The 26,078-nt window shown below is 43.8% G+C and overlaps 1 protein-coding gene across 4 annotated transcripts in view; it reads left to right on the top strand.

Annotated features, from left to right (window-relative positions):
• Positions 1-16,754, top strand: part of LOC100594770 (zinc finger and BTB domain-containing protein 8A) — a 41,995-nt gene extending 25,241 nt beyond the window's left edge. For 3 of the 4 annotated variants that reach the window (XM_003276374.4, XM_030809141.1, XM_030809142.1), the window contains exons 2-4: positions 6,311-7,134; positions 10,569-10,738; positions 15,514-16,754. In XM_003276374.4, the coding sequence (XP_003276422.1) occupies positions 6,312-7,134; positions 10,569-10,738; positions 15,514-15,846 (1,326 nt within the window). In that variant the 5' untranslated portion in view covers position 6,311 and the 3' untranslated portion in view covers positions 15,847-16,754. The remainder of the gene's footprint in view (positions 1-6,310; positions 7,135-10,568; positions 10,739-15,513) is intronic. The other variant, XM_030809144.1, reaches the window with a different exon arrangement.
• The last annotated feature ends 9,324 nt before the right edge of the window (positions 16,755-26,078 follow it).

Raw genomic sequence — 26,078 nt, 5'->3', positions numbered from 1 at the left:
CCTGACCAACATGAAGAAACCCTGTCTCTACTGAAAATACAAAAATTAGCTGGGCGTGGTGGCACATACCTGTAATCCCAGCTACTCGGGAGGCTGAGACAGGAGAATCACTTGAACCTGGGAGGCGGAGGTTGCAGTGAGATCGTGCCATTGCACTCCAGCCTGGGCAACAAGAGTGAAACTCTGTCTCAAAAAAAAAAAAAAAAGGATACTCAGCCTGTAAAAGATTAGGCATCGATTTAATGCTTCTGTAGCAATATTCCCAGATGTCTTGTTTTGCACTTGTGTGACATAACCATGCATATATTATGTCTCTGTGAGCACAGTATCCCGGGTTTGTCTGTACTCCAGAAACAAGGTCATATAAGGACTCAGCAAAAGCTGGGTCTTTGGGCACTGAGCATGTCCAATCCCTAGCTAAGTGACTCAGTCTTTTTTATTTAATAATTTCTGGGAGATTTGGGATTTTGAAGCCCATTACTAGTAGAACCTGGCCTATATTAAACATGGAAGAAACTTCATTCTAGACAGAACTCCTTGAGAACTAATTCATTATAGGGTCTTCATCTCTATATATGTTCATATTTATAACTTTCATAGAGTACTGAGTAGAAGTTAATGTATTTTTAAAATAACTGCTTAGGCCAGGTGCAGTGGCTCATACCTGTAATCCCAACACTTTGGGAGACCGAGCCAGGTGGATTGCTTGAGCCCAGGAGTTTGGGACCAGCCTGGGAAACATAGTGAAACGCCATCTCTACTAAAAATACAGAAAATTAGCCAGGCATGGTGGTGCACGCCTTTAGTCCTAGCTACTCTAGAGGCTGAGGTAGGAGGATTGCTTGAACCTGGGAAGCAGAGGTTATAGTGAGCCAAGATTGTGCCACTGGCACTCCAGCCTGGGTGACAGAGTGAGACCCTGTCTCAAAAAAAAAAAAATCAGGTTAAGTGACTGAATCTGGGGTGGGAGTTCAGATGGTGAGGCATTAATATAGTCTCACTCATAGGTAAAGACTGGATTAGATTATTCCAGTAATACAAAGGTCATTCAACATCCAAGAAATCCATTAATGTAATATACCATTTTAATAGATTGTTATGGGTTAAATTTGTTCCCCCAAAATGATATGATTAAGCCCTAATCTGCAGTCTTTTATTTGGAAATAAGGCCATTAAAGATGTAATTAAATTAAGATATGGTCACTAGGGTGGGGTGGGCCCTTAATCCAGTATCACTGGTGTCCTTACGAGAAGCCAGTGTGAAGATATGAGGAGAGAATACTTTGGGTTTTGTTTTGTTTTTGAAATGGAATCTCACTCTGTCACCCAGGCTAGAGTGCAGTGGCGGGATCTCGGCTCACTGCAACCTCCGCCACCCAGGTTCAAGCGATTCTCCTCCCTCAACCTCCCGAGTAGCTGGAATTACAGGCGCCCACCACCATGCCTGGCTAATTTTTGTATTTTTAGTAAAGACAGGGTTTTACCGTGTTGATCTTAGCATGGTGACCATGTTGGTCTTGAACTCTTGACCTTAAGTGATCCACCTGCTGCGGCCTCCCAAAGTGCTGGGATTACAGGTGTGAGCCACCACACCTGACCAACGAGGAGAGAATACTTTGTAAAGATACAGAGACACACACGCAGGGAGAAGATGGCCATATGAAGACAGAGGCAGAGATTGGGGATAAGCTGCTTCAAACCAAGGAACACCTAGGGCCACCAGAAGATAGAATGAAATAAAGAAGGATTCCTCCCTTACAGGTTTCAGAAAAACCGTGGTCCTGTTTACAATTTAGTTTTGGATTTCTAGCCTCCAGATTGCAAGACAATAAAATTATATTTTTTTAAGTTACCTGGTTTGTGGTACTTTGTTATGGCAGCCCTAGGAAACTAATATACAAAGATGCGAAAACATATAAATGCAGAATAAACACAATACAATTTAGCACTAATTTACGATTTTTTAAGTTTTAGCAAATTGAAAACAAAAGGGTACCAATCAAACTCCTATACTAAACGTCATCTTTTTTTTTTTTTTTTTTTTTTGAGATAGAGTCTGTCGCTGTTGCTCAGGCTGGAGTGCAGTGGTGCAAAAAAGGATCACTGCAGCCTTGAGCTCTTGGGCTCAAGGGATCCTGCCACCAGCATCCCATGTAGCTGGGACCACAGGTGCATGCCGCCATGCCCAGCTAATTGTTTTTGTTTTGTTTTGTTTGTAGAGACAGTATCTCACTTTTGTTGCCTAGGCTGGTCTCAAACTCCTGGGCTCAAGTGATCCTCCCGCCGTGGCCTCCCAAAGTGCCAGCATTAGAGGTGTAAGCCACCACGCCCAGCCTAAACATCATTATTAATAGTTAAATTTTAGCAGTGTTTCCATTCTGCAAATGACGCCTGCTGTCATGGCCTCTGCTCCACACTTTATGGGAGATCCTAGCCCATGCAATAGGACAAACATAAGAAATGAGACAGAAAAATGGAACTACATGAAATAAAACTCCTTATTTGCAGACATATAATTATCTACGAAGAGTGTTTCTTTTTTTTGTTGTTTTTTGTTTTTTTTTTTTTTTTGAGACGGAGTCTCGCTCTGTCACCCAGGCTGGAGTGCAGTGGCGCAATCTCGGCTCACTGCAAGCTCCGGCTCCCGGGTTCACGCCATTCTCCTGCCTCAGCCTCTCCGAGTAGCTGGGACTACAGGCGCCCGCCACCACGCCCGGCTAATTTTTTGTATTTTTAGTAGAGACAGGGTTTCACCGTGGTCTCGAGCTCCTGACCTCGTGATCCGCCCGCCTCGGCCTCCCAAAGTGCTGGGATTAAAAGCGTGAGCCAGCGCGCCCGGCCTACGAAGAGTGTTTCTGATTTTTTTTTTTTTTTTTTTGAGAAGGGTCTTGCTCTGAGGTTCAGGCTGGAGTACAGTAGCACCATCGTGGCTTACTGCAGCCTCAACCTCCTGGGCTCAAGCAGTCCTACTACCTCAGCCTCCCAAGTAGCCAAGACCACAGATATGTGCTATCTTCTTATTTTTGTAGAGACAGTCTCCCTATGTTGCCCAGGCTGCTCTTGAACTCCTGGGCTCAAGTGATTCTCCCAACTTGGCCTCCCAAAGTGCTGGGATTATAGGTGTGAGCTATATAGCACCTGGACTCAGAAAATCTTTGGATAAGCCATTAGAATAAGAGACTTTAGCTAATAAGAGAGATTGCTACATACCAGATTAATATACAAATATGAATAGTATGCCTATAAGCCAATAATAATGCAGTAGGAAAAAAAGTGCCCATTCACTATAGCAATAAAATCTATGAGCAGTAGGAATAAATCTAACAAAAATATGTAAGATCTTAACAGGGAAAATAACATGGAAGAGTATGAAAGACCTGAATAAATGAATTAGACCATGTTCACGGATGGTGAGACTCAACATTATAAAGATGTGAATTCTCCCCTAAATTAATCTATAAGTTCAATACAATAATGAAGCTTGTCAAACTGATGCTATTGTTTATGAGGTAGAAGCGTTGACAGCATTTTTGAAAAAAATGTTACTTGAGGCCGGGCCTGGTGGCTCAACGCCTGTAATCCCAGCACTTTGGGAGGCCAAGGTGGGTGGATCACTTGGGCTCAGGAGTTTGAGACCAGCCTGGGCAACATGGTGAGACCCTGTCTCTATTTCAAACAACAACAACAAATTAGTGGGGAAAGGATAAACTGTTCAATAAATGGTGCCAGAAAAGTTGTTTATATGGAAAAAAATCAGAATACTATGTACAAAATAAATTGAAGTAGATTAAAAGCCCTAAAAGTGAAAAACAGAACTTTAAAAAATGTCTTTATGTCCTTGAGATAGGGAAGGATTTCTTAAAATACAGAAGAAACATACCATTACTGATTGATAAATTTGACTGTATTAAAACTAAAATTGGCGCTGGGTGCAGTGGCTCACGCCTGTAATCCCAGCACTTTGAGAAGCCAAGGTGGGTGGATCACCTGAGGTCAGGAGTTTGAGACCAGCCTGGCCAACATGGTGAAACCTCGTCTCTACTAAAAATATAAAAATTAGCCAGGCACCTGTAATCCCAGCTACTTGGGAGGCTGAGGTAGGAGAATTGCGTGAACCCAGGAGGCCAAGGTTGCCGTGAGCCGGCATCGTGCCACTGCACTCCAGCCTGGGAGACAGAGCGAGACTCTGTCTCAAAAAAAAAAATAAATAAATAAATAAATAATAAAAATACAAAAATTAGCCAGGCATGGTGGCGCATGCCTGTAATCCCAGCTACTGGGGAGGCTGAAGCAGGAGAATCGCTTGAACTCCAGAGGTAGAGGTTGTAGTGGGCTGAGATTGTGCCATTGCACTCCAGCCTGGGCAACAAGAGCGAAGCTCTGTCTCAAAAAAAAAAAAAAAAAAAAAAAACAAAACCTAAAACTAAAAGCAGCCGGATGCAGAGTGGTTTACCCCTGTAATCCCAGCGCTTGGGCAGGTGAGGAGGGTGGATCGCTTGAGCCCAAGAATTTGAGACCAGCCTAGGCAACATAATGAGACCCCCATCTCTACAAAGAAAATTAAAATATTAGCCGGGTGTGGTGATGTGCACTTGTAGTTCCAGCTACTCAGGTGGGGGCTGAGGTGGGAGGATCACTTGAGCCCGGATGCTGCAGTGAGCCATGATCGCGTCATGTACTTCAGCCTGGGCAACAAAGTGAGACCGTGACTCAAAAACAAAAACAAAAAATACTAACCAAATTAAAAGTTTCTTTTTTTTCTTTTATTTTTATTTTTATTTTTTTTGAGTCAAGGCCTCTCTCTGTCACCCAGGCTGGAATGCAGTGGCATGATCTCGGCTCACTGCAGTCTCCACCTCCAGGTTCAAGCCATTCTTCTGCCTCAGCCTCCCAAGTAGCTGGGATTACAGATGTGTGCCACCACACCCGGCTAATTTTGGTATTTTTAGTAGAGACAGTTTTCGCCATGTTGGCCAGGCTGGTCTCCAACTCCTGACCTTAGGTGATCCGCCCACCTCAGCCTCCCAAACTGCTGGAATTACAGGCGTGAGCCACTGTGCCCAGCCCTAAAAGGTTATTTTTTAATGAAAAAAACCTTAAAGGATATTAAAAAGAGAAACCACACAAACTGGAAGAAGATATTTGCAAGGCATAGCACTGATAAAGGATTAGTATGTAGGATAGATAAAAGGATAATTATAAATCAATTTGATTTGATTTGATTTGATTTTTTTTTTTTGAGACAGAGTCTTTCTCTGTACCCCAGGCTGGAGTGCAGTGGCGCGATCTCGGCTCACCGCAACCTCCACCTCCTGGATTCATGCCATTCTCCTGCCTCAGCCTCTCCGAGTAGCTGGGACTACAGGCGCCCGCCAACACGCCCGGCTAATTTTTTGTATTTTTAGTAGAGACAGGGTTTCACTGTGTTAGCCAGGATGGTCTCGATCTCTTGACCTTGTGATCTGCCCGCCTTGGCCTCCCAAAGTGCTGGGATTATAGGCGTGAGCCACCACGCCTGGCCAGTAACAGTCTAGTATTAAGTGATATGTTGAAACCTATTATCTTCTGTGTCTTGGCGATTATGTTCTCCAACAAGAAAGTGTTCTTAATGGAATAAAAGAGGCTTCTGATTATTATTTTAGTTAATTCACCTTAGAAAAGGATTGTTCATTTTGGGAGGCTGAGGCAGGAGGATTGCTTGAGCCCAGGAGTTGGAGACCAGCTGTGGTACGTGGAGAGACCTTATCTCTATTAAAAAAAAAAAACAAAAAACAGGCATGGTGGTGCACACCTGTAGTCCCAGCTACTTGGGAGGCTGAGGTAGGAGGATCACTTGAAACCAGGAGTTCAAGGTTGCAGTGAGCTTCTTATGTTTGTTTGTTTTTTGGGTGTTTGTTTGTTTTTTGAGATGGAGTCTTGCTCTGTGGCCCAGGCTGGAGTGCAGTGGTGTGATCTTGGCTCACTGCAACCTCCACCTCCCAGGTTCAAGCGATTCGTCTGCCTCAGCCTCCTGAGTAGCTGGGATTATAGGCACCCGCCACCACGCCCAGCTGATTTTTGTATTTTTGGTAGAGACAGGGTTTTGCCATGTTGTCCAGGCTGGCCTCGAACTCCTGACCTCAGGTGATCTCCCTGCCTTGGCCTCCCGAAGTGCTGGGATTACAGGAGTGAGTCACTGCGCCCAGCCACAGCGAGCTTTGATTACACCACTGCACTGCAGCCTGGGCCACAGAGCAAGATCCTGTCTCAAAACAAAATAAAATAATTGTAATGTAGGTTTTGGTAACCACATGTGCCTTTTCCTCTTCAGAATGGAGATCTCCTCTCATCAGTCTCACCTCCTGCAGCAACTGAACGAGCAGCGCAGGCAAGATGTATTTTGTGACTGCAGTATTCTAGTTGAAGGGAAGGTCTTCAAAGCACATCGAAATGTATTATTCGCTAGTAGCGGCTACTTTAAAATGCTTCTTTCTCAGAATTCAAAGGAGACAAGTCAGCCAACCACAGCTACATTTCAGGCTTTCTCCCCTGACACTTTTACAGTTATCTTGGACTTCGTATATTCTGGCAAACTGTCTCTTACTGGTCAGAATGTCATAGAAGTGATGTCGGCTGCTAGCTTCCTTCAGATGACTGACGTCATAAGTGTATGTAAGACTTTTATTAAATCTTCCTTAGACATTAGTGAGAAAGAAAAAGATCGCTATTTCAGTCTCTCAGATAAAGATGCCAATTCTAATGGTGTAGAACGTTCCTCTTTTTATAGTGGTGGCTGGCAAGAAGGAAGCAGTTCTCCACATTCTCACCTAAGCCCAGAGCAAGGAACAGGTATAATAAGTGGAAAATCTTGGAATAAGTATAATTATCATCCAGCCTCCCAGAAGAATACTCAACAACCCTTGGCCAAGCATGAACCAAGGAAAGAGTCCATTAAAAAGACCAAACATTTGAGATTGTCACAGCCTTCTGAAGTTACTCATTATAAGTCAAGCAAACGAGAAGTACGAACATCTGATTCTTCCAGCCATGTTTCCCAGTCTGAAGAACAAGCACAGATTGATGCCGAAATGGACTCTACTCCTGTTGGTTATCAGTACGGTCAAGGATCTGATGTCACATCCAAAAGTTTTCCAGGTACCCAAAAAGAGCATAAGTCCCCTCATCTAGGTTCCAAACTGCTATATTAATCAGTCTTCTGTCAAAACACCCTTAGTTTCAGGTGCTCTAAGCAGTTGAAGCAAGTGATTTTTTTCAAAAGTTCTATTTTTGTAATGAAATTTATTTAGTAAGGACAGGCGTGGTGGCTCACGCCTGTGATTCCAGCAGTTTGGGAGGCTGAGGCGGGCAGATCACCTGAGGTCAGGAGTTCGAGACCAGCCTGGCCAACATGGCAAAACCCCGTCTCTACTAAAAGGACAAAAAAATTAGCCGAGCATGGTGATGTGTGCCTGTAATCCTAGCTATTCAGGAGGCTGAGGCAGGAGAATCACTTGAACCCGGGAGGCGGAGGTTGCAGGGAGCTGAGATTACACCACTGCACTCCATCCTGGGCGATAGAGTGAGACTCTGTCTCAAAAAAAAAAAAAGAAATTCGTTTCATAAAACGTGGATTTAAATTTTTTAATTCAAAATAATATTGAATAAATATAACGACAATCAAAATAATAAGAATACTAAGGGTCAAAACCCATGATTTTCCAAGCCTGTATCTGTGCGTGGTTAGATTACTCTTAAATGTTGAAAGCTCTTTTCTAAATAGTTCAATCCCTAAGACACATATTTTCACTTTAAATAGTTTTTTTTCTTCCTGCGTATTTACTCAGAGGAGTATTTAGCTTGTTAAGATAAAAATACAGGCCGGGCGCAGTGGCTCACGCCTATTATCCCAGCACTTTGGGAGGCTGAGGCAGGTGGATCACAAGGTCAGGAGTTCGAGACCAGCCTGGCCAATATGGTGAACCCTCGTCTCTACTAACAATACAAAATAAATTAGTTGGGCATGGTGGCACACACCTGTAATCCCAGCTACTCGGGAGGCTGAGGCAGGAAAATTGCTTGAACCCGGGAGGCGGAGGGCGTGGTGAGCCGAGATCACGCCACTGCACTCCAGCCTGGGTGATAGAGGGAGATTCTGTCTCAAAAAAAAAAAAAGATACAAATACTTTTTTTTTTTTTTTTTTTTGAGACAGAGTTTTGCTCTTGTTGCCCAGACTGGAGTGCAATGTGCAATCTTGGCTCACTGCAACCTCCGCCTCCCGGGTTCAAGCAATTCTCCTGCCTCAGCCTCCCGAGTAGCTGGGATTACAGGCATCCGCCACCATGCCCAGCTAATTTTTTGTATTTTTAGTAGAGACGGGGTTTTTCCATGTTTCCCAGGCTGGTCTTCAACACCTGACCTCAGGTGATCCAGCCTCCTTGGCCTCTCAAAGTACTGGGATTACAGGTGTGAGCCACCACTCTCGGCACATAATTTTTTTTTTAAGGATTGCCTGTAGTCCTAGCTACTGGGGAGGCTAAGGCAGAGCATCACTTGAGCCCAGGAGTTAAAAGACCAGCATAGGCAACATAGTGAGACCCCATCTCCCACCCAAAAAAGAACAAACACCTCACATACAACCCATAACACTGATACTGTAAATCTACCGTGGACCAATATGCAACATGAGACATCTCATTTTCATGATAACGGTAAAATGCAGAAAGACCATGTAAGTTGACAGTTTCAGAATAATCTTCCCTCACTTTGGAAGTAGAGAATAGGGATAAGAAATGCATATCACAATTTTCCCCCCAATTAATCAGTTAGCAAATTTGCTTAATAGTTTCCATGTAAATTTAAATGAAAATTATGTTAAAATGAGACTCCTGAAGGTTGTAAGATATAGATTATATATTTATTTTATTTTATTTTGCTATTTTGTAGAGATGGAGTTCTCACTATGTTTCCCAGGCTGGTCTTGAACTCCTAGCCTGAAATGATCCTCCCACCTCAGCCTCCCAAAGTGCTGGCATTACAGGAATGAGCCACCATGTCCAGCCTGATTTTTATTTTAGAAAAATTTCAAACATACACAAAAGTAAAGACAATGGTATAATTAACCTCCATGCATCCATGACCTAGTCCCACAACCTCCAACTCATGGCCTGTCTCATGTCTGTATCCTTATCCCTAACCCATTCCCTTTATTATTATTATTTTTTTTTTTTTTTTTTGAGACGGAGTCTCGCTCTGTCGCCCAGGCTGGAGTGCGGTGGCGCAATCTCGGCTCACTGCAAGCTCCGCCTCCCGGGTTCACGCCATTCTCCTGCCTCAGCCTCTCCGAGTAGCTGGGACTACAGGCGCCCGCCACCACGCCCGGCTAATTTTTTGTATTTTTTTTTTTTTAGTAGAAACGGGGTTTCACCGTGGTGTCGATCTCCTGACCTCGTGATCCACCCACCTCGGCCTCCCAAAGTGCTGGGATTACAAGTGTGAGCCACCGCGCCTGGCCTCCCTTTATTGTTTTTAAACCAATCTTAGACATCATATGTTTTCCCCTGTAAATAGTTTGGAATGTGTCCTTAAAATATTGTAGAAAAAAATACAATACTATTATCATACCTAAATTGAACAATTTTTTTTTTTTTTTTGAGACAGAGTCTCACACTGTTGCCCAGACTGCAATGCAGTGGCACAATCTTGGCTCACTGCAACTTTCACCTCCCAGGTTCAAGCCATTCTCCCACTTTAGCCTCTCAAATAGCTGGGACTACAGGCCTGCACCACCACACCTGGCTAATTTTTTAATTCTTGGTAGAGATAGGGTTTTACCATGTTGGCCAAGCTGGTCTCAAGCTCCTTACCTCAAGTGATTTTCCTCCAAGAAAAAAGCTTAAATATTAAATACTTTTACTTTGAAATTGTGTACAGTTAAAAAATATAGTACTATTTTACATTTAAAATCTAATAACCCTACTGCATTAAATTTAAAAAAAAAACATGGCAGGCCGGGCACGGTGGCTCACACCTGTAATCCCAGCACTTTGGGAGGCCAAGGCGGGCGGATCACGAGGTTAGGAGTTTGAGACCAACCTGACCAACATGGTGAAACCCTGTCTCTACTAAAAATTCAAAAATTAGCTGGGAGTGCTGGCGCGTGTCTATAATCCCAGCGACTCAGGAGCCTGAGGCAGGAGAATCACTTGAACCCAGGAGGCAGAGGTTGCAGTGAGTGGAGATCGTGCCATTGCACTCTAGCCTGGGCGACAGAGCAAAACTCCATCTCAAAAAAAAAAACAAAAAAAAACAAAAGCATAGCAGTCTGAATTTACCCAACTTTCTAAATGTATCAAATACTGAAGTTAAATTTCTATACTTAGGATTACATTGACAATCTAGTCTTAATAAAACTTCTTTCATCTCTTATTTTTTGGGCCAACCAACTGCTTGTGAATTCTTTTTATTTCATTTTTTTTTTAAGTTTATTTTTTTCTTTCCTTGTTTCCAGTGGGCTTGGATTGGATTCTTTCTGTTATTAGAATTGTTATTATGAACTTTCCAGTGATTTAATCAAAGCGTCTCTTGACAGATGATCTGCCTCGGATGCGATTCAAGTGCCCGTACTGCACACATGTGGTGAAGCGGAAGGCAGACCTAAAGCGCCACCTTCGTTGTCATACAGGAGAAAGGCCCTATCCATGTCAGGCTTGCGGGAAAAGATTCAGCAGGCTAGACCATCTAAGTAGCCATTTTCGAACAGTATGTATGATTTTTTTTCATCGTTTTACTAATTCTTTTTTGGTTTTTGTTTGTTTTTGTTTTTTTGAGGCGGAGTTTCACTCTTGTTGCCCAGGCTGGAGTACAATGGTGTAATCTCAGCTCGCTGCAACCTCTGCCTCCCGGATTCAAGCAATTCTCCTGCCTCAGCCTCCTGAGTAGTTGGGATTACAGGTGTGTGCCACCACGTCTGGCTAATTTTTGTATTTTTAGTAGAAATGGGGTTTCACCACATTGGCCTGGCTGGTCTCGAACACCCGACCTCAGGTGATTCACCTGCCTCAGCCTCCCAAAAGTGCTGGGATTACAGGCATGAGCCACCACGCCCGGCCTTGTTTTGTTTTTTTTGAGACAGGGTCTCTCTCTATTGCCCAAGCTGGAATGCGGTGGCGCAGTCTCAGCTCACTGCAGCCGCGACCTCTCAGGCTCAAATTATCCTCCCGCCTTAGCCTCCTGAGTATCTGGGACTACAGGCCTGCACCAACATGCTGGGCTAATTTTTGTATTTTTGTATTTTTTGTAGAGATGGGGTTTCATCATGTTGCCCAGGCTGGTCTTGAACTCCTGGGGTCAAGTGATCCACCTTCCTCAGCCTCCCAAAATGCTGGGGTTACAGGCGTAAGCCACCATACCTGACCCATCATTTTACTTCTTAAGAAATACGTACAGTTGGCCAGGCACAGTGGCTCACACACGTAATCCCAGCACTTCGGGAGGCCAAGGCGGGCAGATTGCTTGAGGCCAGTTCAGTTCAAGACCAGCCTGGTTGGCTGGGCGCGGTGGCTCACACCTGCAATCCCAGCACTTTGGGAGGCCGAGGCAGGCGGATCACGAGGTCAGGAGATCGAGACCATCCTGGCTAACACGGTGAAACCCTGTCTCTACTAAAAATACAAAAAAATTAGCCAGGCGTGGTGGCGGGCGCCTGCAATCCCAGCTACTCAGGAGGCTGAGGCAGGAGAATGGCATGAACCTGGGAGGCGGAGCTTGCAGTGAGCCAAGATTGCGCCACTGCACTCCAGCCTGGGCGACTGAGTGAGACTCCATCTCAAAAAAAAAAAAAAAAAGACCAGCCTGGCTAACATGGTGAAACCCCATCCACCAAAAATACAAAAATTAGCCGGCTTGGTTGCGCACACCTGTAATCCCAGCTACTCAAGAGGCTGAGGCACAAGAATTGCCAGAACCCAGGAAGTGGAGGTTACAGTGAGCTGAGATTGTGCCACTGCACTCCAGCCTGGATGACAGAGCGAGACCCTGTCTAAAAAAAAAAAAATGTACATTTATGGGCTTTAGGATCATCTCATTTGCTGAGGGAAATATTTTCACATAACTCTACCATATTTAAAATTCTTCCAACTTAGTGTTTTTACTTTGCACCTAAAGCATAATTATGTATATTGATTTTTATTCTCCTTTGAGACCTTGAAGTGGGGTATATTCTTTTGATGGTAAACAGTTTTATATTTCCATTTTAATTCACTTAGTCTAATATGTTTTTATATACTGGTCTGTTCAGAGCCAAAGATAATACAAACTGTATAAATGCTTTAAGTGTCTAGGTCAGAATCACCACTGTAGATACTCAGCATCTACCAGTGATTACTGAATCCTTGTCTGGTAGGATCTCAGTCTAGTTGCAGCTGTCCAACCAAAGGAGGTCTCCACTACACCTGCTTTCTTTTTTTTTTTTGAGACAGAGTCTCGCTCTGTTGCCCAGGCTGGAGTGTAATGGTGTGATCTTGCCCCACTGCAACCTCTGCCTCCCAGGTTCAAGCAGTTCTCCTGACTCAGCCTCCCGAGTAGCTGGGACTACAGGTGCCCACCTAGTTTTTGTATTTTTAGTAGAGATGGGGGTTCACCATGTTGGCCCGGCTGGTCTTGAATTCCTGACCTCGAGTGATCCATCCACCTCGGCCTCCCAAAGTACTGGGATTACAGGCGTGAGCCACAACGCCTGCTGGTCTTACATTTCTAGATATCATATGGTCTCAGGAATTTGAGGAATTGTATTGGTTTATTATGTTTGGATCCACAATTATTACTCTTTTTGACACTCAATTTTTAGTTTTATCCAGTGAACAGTCTCTACCTTGATGCTGGCTCTTGTCTCCTTTTGTCACAACTCCATTAAATTTTGAAAGTGTCCTTGTTCTCTACCTCCAAAGGAGGCCTAGATTCACTTTGTACTTTCCCTACCACAGAGCTGGAATCAGCCATTTCTCAATCCATTTCCTTTAGTGGAAAGTGAAATTAGAGCCCAAAGTCTGGGCAGTCATTGTTATGGAGGTGTCATTTCTTTTACACTATTTCAGTGGATAGAGTTAGAAGATACGTATTTTGGAGGGATGGACATGAATCTGTATGAGAGCTTGTAACAAAAACAATACCACATTTGATACCCATAGTTTTGTTTGTTTGTTTGTTTTTTGAGACAGAGTCTCGCTCTGTCATCCAGGCTGGAGTGCAGTGGCACGATCTCAGCTCACCACAACCTCCACCTGCTGGGGTCAAGTGATTCTCCTGCCTTGGCCTCCCGAGTAGCTGGGATTACAAGCATGTATCTGGCTAATTTTTTTTTTGTGTGTGGTAGAGATGGGGTTTCACCATGTTGGCCAGGCTGATCTTGAACTCCTGGCCTCAAGTGATCCACCCACCTTTACTTCCCAAAGTGCTGGGATTACAGATGTGAGCTACTATGCCCAACCTAATACACATAATATTACTATCTCAGGAGAAGTCAGAATTCATTCAAATCATGTACTTTTAATGTTTACTGATTAATATGTCAACAGTTACGCACAGGATAATAACTGTACTAGTGGTAATTCCATACATTTTCCTACATATTTTACCAGACTATATTAGCTTTCTTGGATTTTTTTTTTTTTTTTTTTTTTTTTTTTTTTTGAAATGGAGGCTCACTCTGTCATCTAAGCTGGAGTGCAGTGGCACAATCTCAGCTCACTGCAACCTCTGCCTCCTGGGCTCAAGTGATTCTCCTGCCTCAGCCTCCCGCATAGCTGGGATTACAGGCGTGTGCCACCATGCCCAGCTAAGTTTTGTATATTTTTTTAGTAAAAATGGAGTTTTACCATGTTGGCCAGGCTGATCTCAAACTCCTGACCTCAAGTGATCCACCCACCTCAGCCTCCCAAAGTGCTGGGATTACAGGTGTGAGCCACCATGCCCAGCTTCTTGGACTTTTTTACTGCATTTGGTGCCCTACTTCTATACTGTCCTGACTTTATTTAAATGAATATTCCATAAACATTGATTCAACATTATACGATTAATTTTTATAGTTTTTAGATTAGAACCCATAATCTACTGTTCTGACAGCTATTGAACAAAGTTGTTTATTACTAATTATAATACATAATTATTCCTCAGCTACAACTGTTTACCAAAGCATTTCACACGTTAACTCATTTGGTCCTCACGTTAACCCTGTGAGTGATAGTTCCATTAGCCATAGGAAGCAAGCAAAGATAATACTAGGCTGATATGTAGAAGCAGCACCATAGTAGTTGTTTATGACGAGTGTCCAGTAGAATTAGTCAGGCTTCTCATCTGTCTGGGTGGTGCCCATATCTTACCAGTTAAATATTTTAACTGTCACCCTAAAGCAGGTTTATATAATGTTTTAAATCACTTGCTCCAAGATACATGGTAAGTGACGAAGATAGTAAATAACTAGAACCCCAAGCCTTCCAATCCCTGTGGTCCTCTTTCCACCAGATCTTTTATTAATAAAAATGGCAAGTTCTCCTTGTATCTAAAATATTGATAAATTTAAATTTATACAATATTTTTCTTTCTCTAGTAAAATAAAAAATTAATACACAAAACAAGAGAGATTCCACCCCCTGCCCCCACCTCAAATTAAGATATATGCAGCCTGGAAAACATAGTGAGACCCTTTCTCTACAAAAACATTTTTTTTAATTAGCCAGGTGTGGTGGCATGCACCTGTAGTCCCAGCTCCTCAGTGGGTTGGGATGGGAGGATTGCTTGAGCCTGGGAGGCTGAGGCCGCAGTGAGCCATAGTCACCACTACACCCCAGCCTGGGTGACAGAGCGAGACCCTATTTTAAAAATAAAAAGTATGCTGGGCGCGGTGCCTCACACCTGTAATCCCAGCACTTTGGCGGCTGAGGCAGACAGATGACGAGGTCAGGAGTTTGAGACCAGCCTGACCAACATGGTGAAACCCCGTCTCTACTAAAAATACAAAAATTAGCTGGGCGTGGTGGCGCGTGCGTGTAATACCAGCTACTCAGGAGGCTGAGGCAGGAGAATTGCATGAACCCCGGAGGCGGAGGTTGCAGTGAACTGAGATCGCACCATTGCACTCCAGCCTGGGCAACAGAGTGAGACTCTGTCTCAAAAATAAATAAATAAATAAATAATAAAAATAAGTAAATAAATAAGTACATGGAACATAGTGTTTGCAATTATTATTATCATAGGAAGTTACCTCAGATACCAAATGCTATTGGATTAAGGGATGGGTGAAATTATTATGTCATATTAATAATAAAAAACATGATAGCCACTATTTAGAGAAAACTGATGTTTAATATTTCTGTGACATCAATTTACCACTAAAAGCCTTGATCTTTTTCTAATAATAGATGTTAATTTGAGTTTAATGCATGGCTTTGAACATCTTAAGTTTATGAACTGGTACCTAAAATATCAAACTGTCCTGCTTTTGAAAAATCACTTTTATCACTATTTAAATCTCTACACAGATTCACCAGGCATGTAAACTCATCTGCAGAAAATGTAAACGTCATGTGACAGATCTAACAGGGCAAGTGGTTCAGGAGGGAACCAGGCGCTACAGACTGTGTAATGAGTGTCTTGCAGAATTTGGCATAGACAGCCTCCCCATTGACTTGGAAGCTGAACAACATCTTATGTCCCCATCAGATGGAGATAAGGATTCCAGATGGCACTTGAGTGAAGATGAGAATAGATCCTATGTGGAGATTGTAGAAGATGGGTCTGCTGATCTGGTCATCCAGCAGGTTGATGATAGTGAAGAAGAAGAAGAAAAAGAAATTAAGCCCAACATTAGGTAGCTGTAATGTGAACCAACAGAGCTGGCATGTCTGCAATTTACATTGACTTCCTGTATCTCTCTCTTTCTGTGGTCAGAGTCTAGTTAACAAATTTATCACACTGACTTTAAAGAAATGATCTGATATAACTTGCATGCTTTCTGAACAGGCCATTGTGTCCATTCTGAACTTTGTTGCCCTAAAATGTGTTGCTGCACTGGAAAGAAAGAACTAGCTTGAAGTTGGCATGATGGATGAACAATTATCCTCTTACTTTCATTACAGTCCTCTTACTTTATTACAGAGATACGCTTTTTCTTTTAATATTGGAGGATCTACTTAGCAAACTTTTTTCAAAGAAAATACTTTAAATAAATTCACCACAACCAAACTTTATGTAAGACAATTTCAAGGTGTTTCAAAAACACGTACACTACCAATGTTTAATTTCACAGGGAACCAGTTAAGAGCACATTTAAGGATCTGGCAACCCACCTGACTAAACAAATTAGTCTTTCTATTAATTTGAGATCTGAAACAACCTGTCATTACTCTGATATCCTGAACGTTTAAGGATTATGGAAGAAGACTAAAATGTTTGAAATCATTCATATTTGAAATTTGTATCATTAGGTTAAAAATTACTCTCAGTATTGTTAAAAAAAAAAAAAAAAAAAAAGTAGAGGCTGACCAAAGATTATATACAGATATTTTCTTAAAGCAGGAAACTAATGTTGCCTAAAAGTCAAGGCAGTTTGTGAAGATGATCTGTCAATATGGTTATCCATCTCTCTAAAGGAAAACAGACTGGGCGCGGTGGCTGATGCCTATAATCCCAATACTTTGGGAGGCCAAGGCAAGCGGATCACAAGGTCAGGAGTTTGAAACCAGCCTGGCCAACATGGTGAAACCTCGTCTCTACTAAAAAATACAAAATTAGCCGGGCATGGTGGTAGGTGCCTATAATCCCAGCTACCTGGGAGGCTGAGGCAGGAGAATCACTTGAACCTGGGAGGCAGAGGTTGCAGTGAGCTGAGATCACACCATTGCACTCCAGCCTGGGCAACAAGAGCGAAACTCCGTCTCAAAAAAAAGGAAAACAAACTAGGAGGTTCTTACCATATATGTGATTTCTAATGTTTATGTAGTGCTATATTATTTATAAAGTACTCTGTCACGTATTTTCTCAATCAGTGAGGTGGATACTATCTCCGATTTACAAATGAGGAAATTAAGGTCAGAAAGTCTGAGAGATAAAACTGATGATTGGACAGGGTCTGATTTTAAACAATCCTCTTTCAACCTTCTCTCCGTGTATGTCTCCTGAAATGACAAAGAATAGAAGTCAAACCTCACCAGTTGGCAGTAATTATAAAAATAAGCCAATCAGAAAGTATGAAAGGAGGACTTGAATCATTTTCAACAACATACAATACCTTGATCTAGAGATTTTCAAATAGTGCTAAGTAATATCCCTACAGTACCTATTGGTATGTTTTTATGTCAAGTTATTTATATGTAAATTTAAAGTATAAAACTATTTGAACAAATTATTCGCTTAAATACGTTGAACATTTTTGCTTCTCTTGTTTATATAATATTTTCAAAACAAACTTTTCTCCTAGTATACAAAGTTTAAACTTCTCCCCTTTGGGCTGGGTGCGGTGGCTCACGCCTGTAATCCCAGCACTTTGGGAGACTGAGGCGGGTGGATCACCTGAGGTCGGGAGTTTGATACCAGCCTGACCAACATGGAGAAACCCCGTCTCTATTAAAAATGCAAAATTAGCCGGGCTTGGTGTTGCATGCCTGTAATCCCAGCTACTTGGAAGGGTGAGGCAGGAGAATTGCTTGAACCCAGGAGGCAGAGGTTGCGGTGGGCCGAGATCGCGCCATTGCACTCCAGTCTGGGCAACAAGAGTGAAACTCCGTCTCAAAACAAAACAAAACAAAAAAATTCTCCCCTGCATAAATTATGAAACATTCCAAAATTACAGCTAAATTAGAGAAGCATTGTTTTAGTTCTAAAGGTAAAATCTAAATATCCAAAGTAAAGAACTGAGCTTCATAAAGGTCTCTTCTGCAAGTTATCACAGTGAAGCCTGATAGAATTTCATTGTATATGGAGAGGCTCCATCTATTTTACTGTATTTTTTTGAGACGGAGTCTCGCTCTGTCGTCCAGGCTGGAGTGCAGTGGCGCGGTCTCAGCTCACTGCAAGCTCTGCCTCCCAGATTCACACCATTCTCCTGCCTCAGCCTCCCGAGTAGCTGGGACTGCAGGCGCCCGCCACCACTCCCGGCTAATTTTTTGTATTTTTAATAGAGACGGGGTTTCACCGTGTTAGCCAGGATGGTCCCGATCTCCTGACCTCGTGATCCGCCCACCTCGGCCTCCCAAAGTGCTGGGATTACAGGCGTGAGCCACCGCGCCCGGCTAATTTTGCTGTATTTTTAAATGCCATTTTAAAATGCTATGACATACCTCAAAATGATACTTTTTAATGTTATTATTTTCTCTTTTCTTTCATTAATTATTGTCCTTGATATCAATTTCTAGGCTAAATTGGTTACTTTCTTTTAAAAAATTTAAAAATAGATGAATAACCATTTGTTTCATGGTACTTAATTGAGACTTTTTCAAGATTCCCCTGATGGCACATTTCCAGTTGCTTCAAGACTGGATGATGTGCACTGAGTTCTCTGTTCTCCCAACATGGCTGTTCCTAAATCAGGATTCTGGTTTTTTTGAGACGGAGTCTCACTCTGTTGCCCAAGCTGGAGTGCAGTGGCGTGATCTCGGCTCACCACAACCTCTGCCTCCCGGGTTCAAGCGATTCTCCTGCCTCAGCCTCCTGAGTAGCCGGGACTACAGGCATGTGCCACCATGCCTGGCTAATTTTTGTATTTTTAATAGAGACAGGGTTTCGCTATGTTGGCCAGGCTGGTCTCGAACTCCTGACCTCGTGATCTGCCCGCCTCAGCCCCCCAAATGCTGGGATTACAGACGTGAGCCACCGCGCCCGGCCTAAATCAGGATTCTTAACAATTAAAGTGTATCTGAATGAGGAAGGAAATGCTTGTCATTGTCTAGTCTTACCCGAGTAATACTGACACCTTTTGAAATTAAAACGTGATTTTTTAGTTGTTGGAGCCAGTAGGAAAAATGGCTGATTTGAACTTTATTCATATAAATGAAGTAGTGCTTGCATGTGTATACTCTAATGCACTTTAGTCTATGATCTAAATGTCCTTTTATGCTATAATCTTCTGCATGCAAACTTTACATACATCAGCATGAATATCCAACATTCACTGAACACAGTGCCACCAGCACTTGTAATTGCCTTTTCAGAAATAATGCTTTCTCATAATTGTTTATAACAAGCATCAAACTATCCCCACAAAACAACGATCAAGTTCACCAAACTAGACAGAGAATCTGTTGTATCATTTTAACATCATAGAAGAACATTTAAGACATGTTTGTAAGTTGTAAATAATGACTCCAGTTAGAGCATATATATTTAAGACGTTAGAGACCAGTTCTTTTCTAGAGTGAAACTGTCTATTGATGATTTGAGAAAATTGAATTCTTTGGTTTTTACATGTGGGCAAATGTTACATAGGGGTATAATCTGTTTAAATAAGCTTTATTTATGCCAAGGATTTTTTTTTTTAATATCGAGACTTGGTTAGACCAAAGTTTGCTCTTGCAGGAATGCCATTTATCAGCTTCTGAATGCCCTTCTAACTCCATTACCCTCAAGAGTGTCTGGGTATAGGATGAAGCATTACAAAAAGAAAGCACCACTGCAGTCATGCCTAGTGTCTGGAAGAAACAAAATGGACTAGATGTGCAGTTTAAACTCTAAGATCAGAGCTGCTGTGGTTAAAGCCTCCAACAAACCTTTCCCCAGACACCTCTGCAGAACTCAGGTGCACAATGTTGAAAACCATGGAATTAGACAACGTCCTGAATTCCCTTTGAGCCTTGCAGCCTCATCTCGTTACTCCTGTTACTCACCGTGCTTATAAGCAGGTAACCATATGGTCTCTTAGTGAAGCAAATCACATCCTTAGCACATGATGCTCCTTCTATGGGTATCAGATCTTAAGACTTTTTAAAATTTAGGAACAAATTTTTCAATATTATATTTTCAGTAATGCAATCAAAATAAGCATAGTTACTGTTTTCTGTACGGCTAAATACTGCCTAATGGATGAAAGAAGTTTGGTGCGGCCGGGCGCGGTGGCTCACGCCTGTAATCCCAGCACTTTAGGAGGCCGAGGCGGGTGGATCACAAGGTCAGGAGATCGAGACCATCCTGGCTAACACAGTGAAACCCCGTCTCTACTAAAAATACAAAAAATTAGCCGGGCGAGGTGGCAGGCGCCTGTAGTCCCAGCTACTCGGGAGGCTGAGGCAGGAGAATGGCATGAACCCCGGGGGCGGAGCCTGCAGTGAGCCGAGATCGCGCCACTGCACTCCAGCCTGGGTGACAGCGAGACCCTGTCTCAAAAAAAAAAAAAAAAAAAAAAAAAAAAAGAAAGAAGTTTGGTGCTTCAATTATTTATGAGCTCAGAACTCAATTCATTAAAGTTATTTTGCCAAGTCATGCCAAGGTATATTGAAATTTCCACTCATATTAGTTTTTAAAACTTTTTTTTAGTCCTAAAATTAATAAGTATGGAAAATCACTAAAAGCAGTGTAGGATAAGATGTGTTTAACTGGCCGGGCACGGTGGCTCATGCCTGTAATCCCAGCACTTTGGGAGGCCGAGGCGGGTGGATCACTTAAGGCCAGGAGTTCGAGACCATCCTGGCCAACATGGTGAAACCCCATCTCTAGTAAAAATACAAAAAAATAGCTGGGCATGATGGTGGGTGCCTGTAATCCCAGCTACTCGGGAGGCTGAGGCGGGAGAATTGCTTGAACCCGGGAGGTGGAGGTTGCAGTGAGCCGAGATCGCGCCACTGCACTCCAGCCTGGGTGACAGAGGGAGACTCCATCAAAAAAAAAAAAAACTGTATTTAACTGGGAAGGGTGATAATAATAGAATAATAGGTACAGGAGGACCAAACTTTAGATTATAAACAGAAAGTTTTATGTTATTTTATATGAGTGTATCAGTATTACTAGGTATCATTTATATAGCATTTTATATTCGCAAAGTGTTTAATAATTTTTATGTTATTCTTTACATATCTATGAAATAGGACAGTTTTTTGTTTGTTTGTTTTTTTTGAGACAGAGTCTCGCTCTGTCGCCCAGGCTGGAGTGCAGTGGCGCAATCTCGGCTCACTGCAAGCTCCGCCTCCCGGGTTCACGCCATTCTCCTGCCTCAGCCTCTCCAAGTAGCTGGGACTACAGGCGCCCGCCACCACGCCCGGCTAATTTTTTGTATTTTTAGGAGAGACGGGGTTTCACCGTGGTCTCGATCTCCTGACCTTGTGATCCGCCCGCCTCGGCCTCCCAAAGTGCTGGGATTACAAGCGTGAGCCACCGCGCCCAGCGTAATAGGACAGTTATCCCACATGAAAGGTAAATAAATTGAGGCATGGAACAGTAAAAAAACTAAGGGTCAGGCGTGGTGGCTCACAACTGTAATCCCAGCACTTTGGGAGGCCAAGGTGGGTGGATCACTTTAGGTCAAGAGTTGGAGACCAGCCTGGGCAATATAGTGAAACCCCTTCTCTACTAAAAATACAAAAATTAGCCAAGCATGGTGGTGGGCACCTGTAATCCCAGCTACTCTGGGGGCTGAGACAGGAGAATTGCTTGAACTCAGGAGGCGGAGATTGCAGTGAGCCAAGATCACGCTACTGCACTCCAGGCTGGGTGACAGAGCGAGACTCATCTCAAAAAAAAAAAGAACCTAAGACAACCCAGTTAAATGGTAGCAAAAAATAGGAAATAGAATGATCACATTTTCTGAATCCTAGACCATCAGCCTAATTCACTGAGGTGTATTGTGTATCACTCTATTTTATAGATGATTTTATACAAGTAACAGTGGATTGTTTTAAAGCTGATGTCATTGTATGTGGATACATTCTATATAGAATAAATGTTACGTAAAGGATGTGACTTTAGTTATGTCACAGGATCCTTAGGGTGTTGCTTTGCCACCAGCCAGAAACCTCTTGGCCGGTGGCTCCTCTGCTTGGGTTTTGCTTGTGCCTGCTGGGCTCATTCCACCCATGTGGCCTGGCAGGCTGTGCTCCACTGGGTGGTATCGGCCTGGATCTCGTGCCTGCCGAGGGTGAGCCAGGCACGGAGTGACGGGTGTGTGAGTGAGCGAGCGTGGGGTCCGGCCACTGCATACAACCAGGCGCACTGGCTGCAGCGGGGTGGACAGCTCTAGGCGCTGGCACAGGCACCAGCTTCATGCGAGGCTGCAGCGGGACCAGAGGTACCGAAAGCGGCTTCCGCTGCGGGCACCAGCATCTGGACAAGGGGAATGCAGTGGCGTCCGAAATCTCAGGGATGCCAGGAACTGCAGAGCCCCAAAGAGGGTGTTAACAGTGTCACAGCCCTGGCTCAGGGAGCCCCGAGGTCTGGGCTGCCAGAAGGGCTGCAGCTCTTCTCTCCTTCTCGTCGCCCCCAACGTGGTGAGCAGGGGGCGTGTTTCAGCCCTGCTTATGTTACAGCTCTTTCAGTCCACCATTTGGTGGGTCCCGAGTTCTTTTCCTGCATCCGAGAAGAATGAGGTACGCAGACAACTGGAGGGTGAGCAAGGCGGAGAGGAGCTTCACTGAGCAACAGAACAGCTCTCAGGAGACCTGAAGCAGGTAGCTCCTTTCCACAGGCAGGTCGACCTGGTGAGTGTCCGGATGACCAGCTCTCACCCAAGAGGAGACCTGCAGGCAGGTCCTTTTAAGGAGACTCAAAGCGGGTAGCTCCTTCCCGCAGCTGGTAGTCCTGACAGTCTGCTGAGTCCAGGGGTTTTTATGGGCTCAGAAGGGAGGAAGTGCATGCTGCTTGGTCCATGGGTGTCCATGGGCAACCCAGAAAACACCACAGGTGTTCTCCAGCCCTGGACTCCACCAGGAACTGCCAGACCAACCCCCAGGCTTCAGGCATTCCCTGGCTTGAAGGTGGGATTTCACTGGGAACCCACCCTTTTCTACCCAGGAACCTGTCTGCCTCCTGCCATCAACATGCCTTCCATGGTGCCCAGGCTGCTTGTGCCAAGGGGCGCCTGCAGGCCTGAACCGAGCCACCCTCATCAACCGCCTGACTGGCCTCCCTCCCACGCACATGGGTGCCCAAAGTTTAGAGGGGGCTGAGGTGGCAGGGGGCTGGCGTGTCAGTGCCACCTCTAGCATGCTCAACCTGGCCAGGTCACGACAACACCTAGGTTTGGCCCAACTTTGCTGTGCAACAGAGCAGGTGCCAGGAGCAGAAAGAGGCCAGGGAATGGGAGCAGGCACTTCCGAGCCTGTGGGCGCTGGGAGCTTCCCCAGCCCTGAAGAGTGCAGGGATGCCCAGGTCTGGAGCCACAGCTGGGCGGCTGCAGCTGTGCCCAGGAGTGTGGGACTCCAGCCCTGCCAACTCAGTAGGGGCAGGGCTCCTGCCTGTAGCCAGCCCCTGTAGGCTCCGTGGAGCCATGAGCCTCAGCTGCGTTTCCCCCACTGCAGCTGGCATCGCAGCAGCGGCTGTTACAGATGGGCCACTGATGCCCTTAGTTACAAGAGTTTTAATGATAAAATTCAGGTTATCACAGAAATGGTAGTATATAGCCAACTGTTTTATATATTGTGAAGTATAAGTAACATATAATTTTGATACAGGAGTTTCTTAACTATTCCTGCTAATGGACCCATGAATAGGCCAGAAAAATGAAATCCACTGAGGATCTATAAACTTCATTTTCACGTCAGCCTTCTCCCCACAGAACTGTATTAATGCCACCAAAAAAGTAAAATATTTAAATATAATGTTAACAAGTAATAAACCACACACAGCAATAGAAGCAAAGGGACTGTTGAAGTCAAAATATCTTGAAGTCAAAATATTTTGCAATTACTGAAATAGTATAACACTTTTCCCTACTCTTTTTTTTTTTTCAAACCATCAAAATCCATTGCATACTTTTTCACCTTTAAATAGGAAACCAGAGGCTGGGTATGGTGGCTCACACCTGTAATCCCAGAACTTTGGGAGGCCGAGGTGGTCGGATCATTTGAGGCCAGGAGTTCGAGACCAGCCTGGCCAACATGGTAAAACCCCGTCTCTATAAAAAATACAAAAATTAGCCTGGCGTGGTGCTGCATGCCTGTAATCCCAGCTACTCAGGAGGCTGAAGCACAATAATTGCTTGAACCTAGGAGGTGGAGGTTGCAGTGAGCTGAGATCACGCCACTGCACTCCAGCCTGGGTGACAGAGCAAGACTGTCTCAAAAAGAAAAAAGGAAACCAGAGACCAGGGAAATACCCTTTACCTTTACCTTTGTGCTTAGCTAGATCATTTGCAAGCAGAATTTTATACTTTGCCTGCCTTGCTCTTTCAGATTTCCAGATACACAATTCCATTATATAGTTTCTTGATTTTCCCATTGGGAAAATCATTTATTTCCTTGTTGATATTACTTACAACTACTTATTTTCTTTATTAAAGAGAAACATTTTTATTCAGCCCATAAGGGGAAAAAGGGAACAACATTTCTGCCTAGACCAGAGATCCTCAACTTTGGTCGCACATTAGAATCACCTGTGGAGCTTTTAAAGTACAGATGCCGCCGGGCAAATCCGAATCTCAGGCAGGTGGGGCTTGGGTGTCAGTATTTTTGCAAGCCAGGCTGGCTGGGCGCGGTGGCTCACGCCTGTAATCCCAGCACGTTGGGAGGCCAAGGCGGGTGGATCAGGAGGTCAAGAGATGGAGACCATCCCGGCCAACATGGTGAAACCCCATCTCTACTAAAAATACAAAAATTAGCTGGGTGTGGTGGTGGGCACCTGTAGTCCCAGCTACTCAGGAGGCTGAGGCAGAAGAATCACTCGAACCTGGGAGGTGGAGGTTGCAGTGAGCTGAGATTGCACCACTGCACTCCAGCCCGGCGACAGAACGAGACTCCGTCTGAAAAAAAAAAAGCTAGGCTGGATACAGTGGCTCATGCCTGTAATCCCAACACTTTCGGAGACTGAGGTGGGAGGATTGCTTGAGCCTAGGAGTTTGAGACCAGCCTGGGCAACATAACAAGACGCAGTCTCTACCAAAAATTTAGAAATTAGGTGGGCGTGGTGGCACGTGCCTGTAGTCTCAGCTACTCAGGAGGTTCAGGTGAGAGGATCACTTGAGTGATCACTGAGTGAAGGATGCAGTGAGCTATGATGGTGCCAGTGCACTTCAGCCTGGACGATACAGCAAGATCTTGGCTCTAAAAATAAAAATAAATAAATAAAAGCTTCCCAATGTTTGTGACATGCAAAATAGAGCCCATTCAAGGTTTCCCTCTGTCCTCCCCATATAGATGCCAAGGAGACGCAGTAGGACTATTCGACCTTACAGTCCACTGGTTTTCAACCGTATCATTAAGGAAAATTTTAAAAATAGAGGTGTCCAGTCCAGGAAAATATTTATTTTTGTAAAATTTCTTTTTTTTTTTTTTTTTTTTTTTTTTTTTTGAGACGGAGTCTTGCTCTGTCCCCCAGGCTGGAGTGCAGTGGCACGATCTCGGCTCACTGCAAGCTCCGCCTCCCGGGGTTCACGCCATTCTCCTGCCTCAGCCTCCCGAGTAGCTGGGACTACAGGCGCCCGCCAACACGCCCGGCTAATTTTTTTTTTTGTATTTTTAGTAGAGACGGGGTTTCACCCTGTTAGCCAGGATGGTCTCGATCTCCTGACCTCGTGATCCGCCCGCCTCGGCCTCCCAAAGTGCTGGGATTACAGGCTTGAGCCACCGCGCCCGGCCTATTTTTGTAAAATTTCAAGACACACTGCATGTTCCATTATCTAAGGTTTTTAATAGAGACAAGTAATATCGACACTCTAATAAAATAATGAGTAGTCTTAAAATATCCCATTTTTATTTTGGGATGCATTTGCATTTTATTTGATTATGGGTATTGCATTCTGGGAATTCACACAGTATTTCAAACCAATAAAAGAACTATGTAATGAATACGTGACTGAAATACTACATACTGAAATTTTACAAGCTTTAATATTTTCTTTTTAAAGAAAGGAACCAGAACACTCCAAGCTCTGTAAAAGCTCAATTGCTACACATTAGAATTCCATAAAATA

This window comes from Nomascus leucogenys, unplaced genomic scaffold (genome assembly GCF_006542625.1).
Source record: "Nomascus leucogenys isolate Asia unplaced genomic scaffold, Asia_NLE_v1 000791F_90619_qpd_obj, whole genome shotgun sequence".
Classification (NCBI taxonomy): domain Eukaryota; kingdom Metazoa; phylum Chordata; class Mammalia; order Primates; family Hylobatidae; genus Nomascus; species Nomascus leucogenys.
Note: the sequence above shows the minus strand (reverse complement) of the source record. Positions and strands in the feature narration are given on the sequence as shown.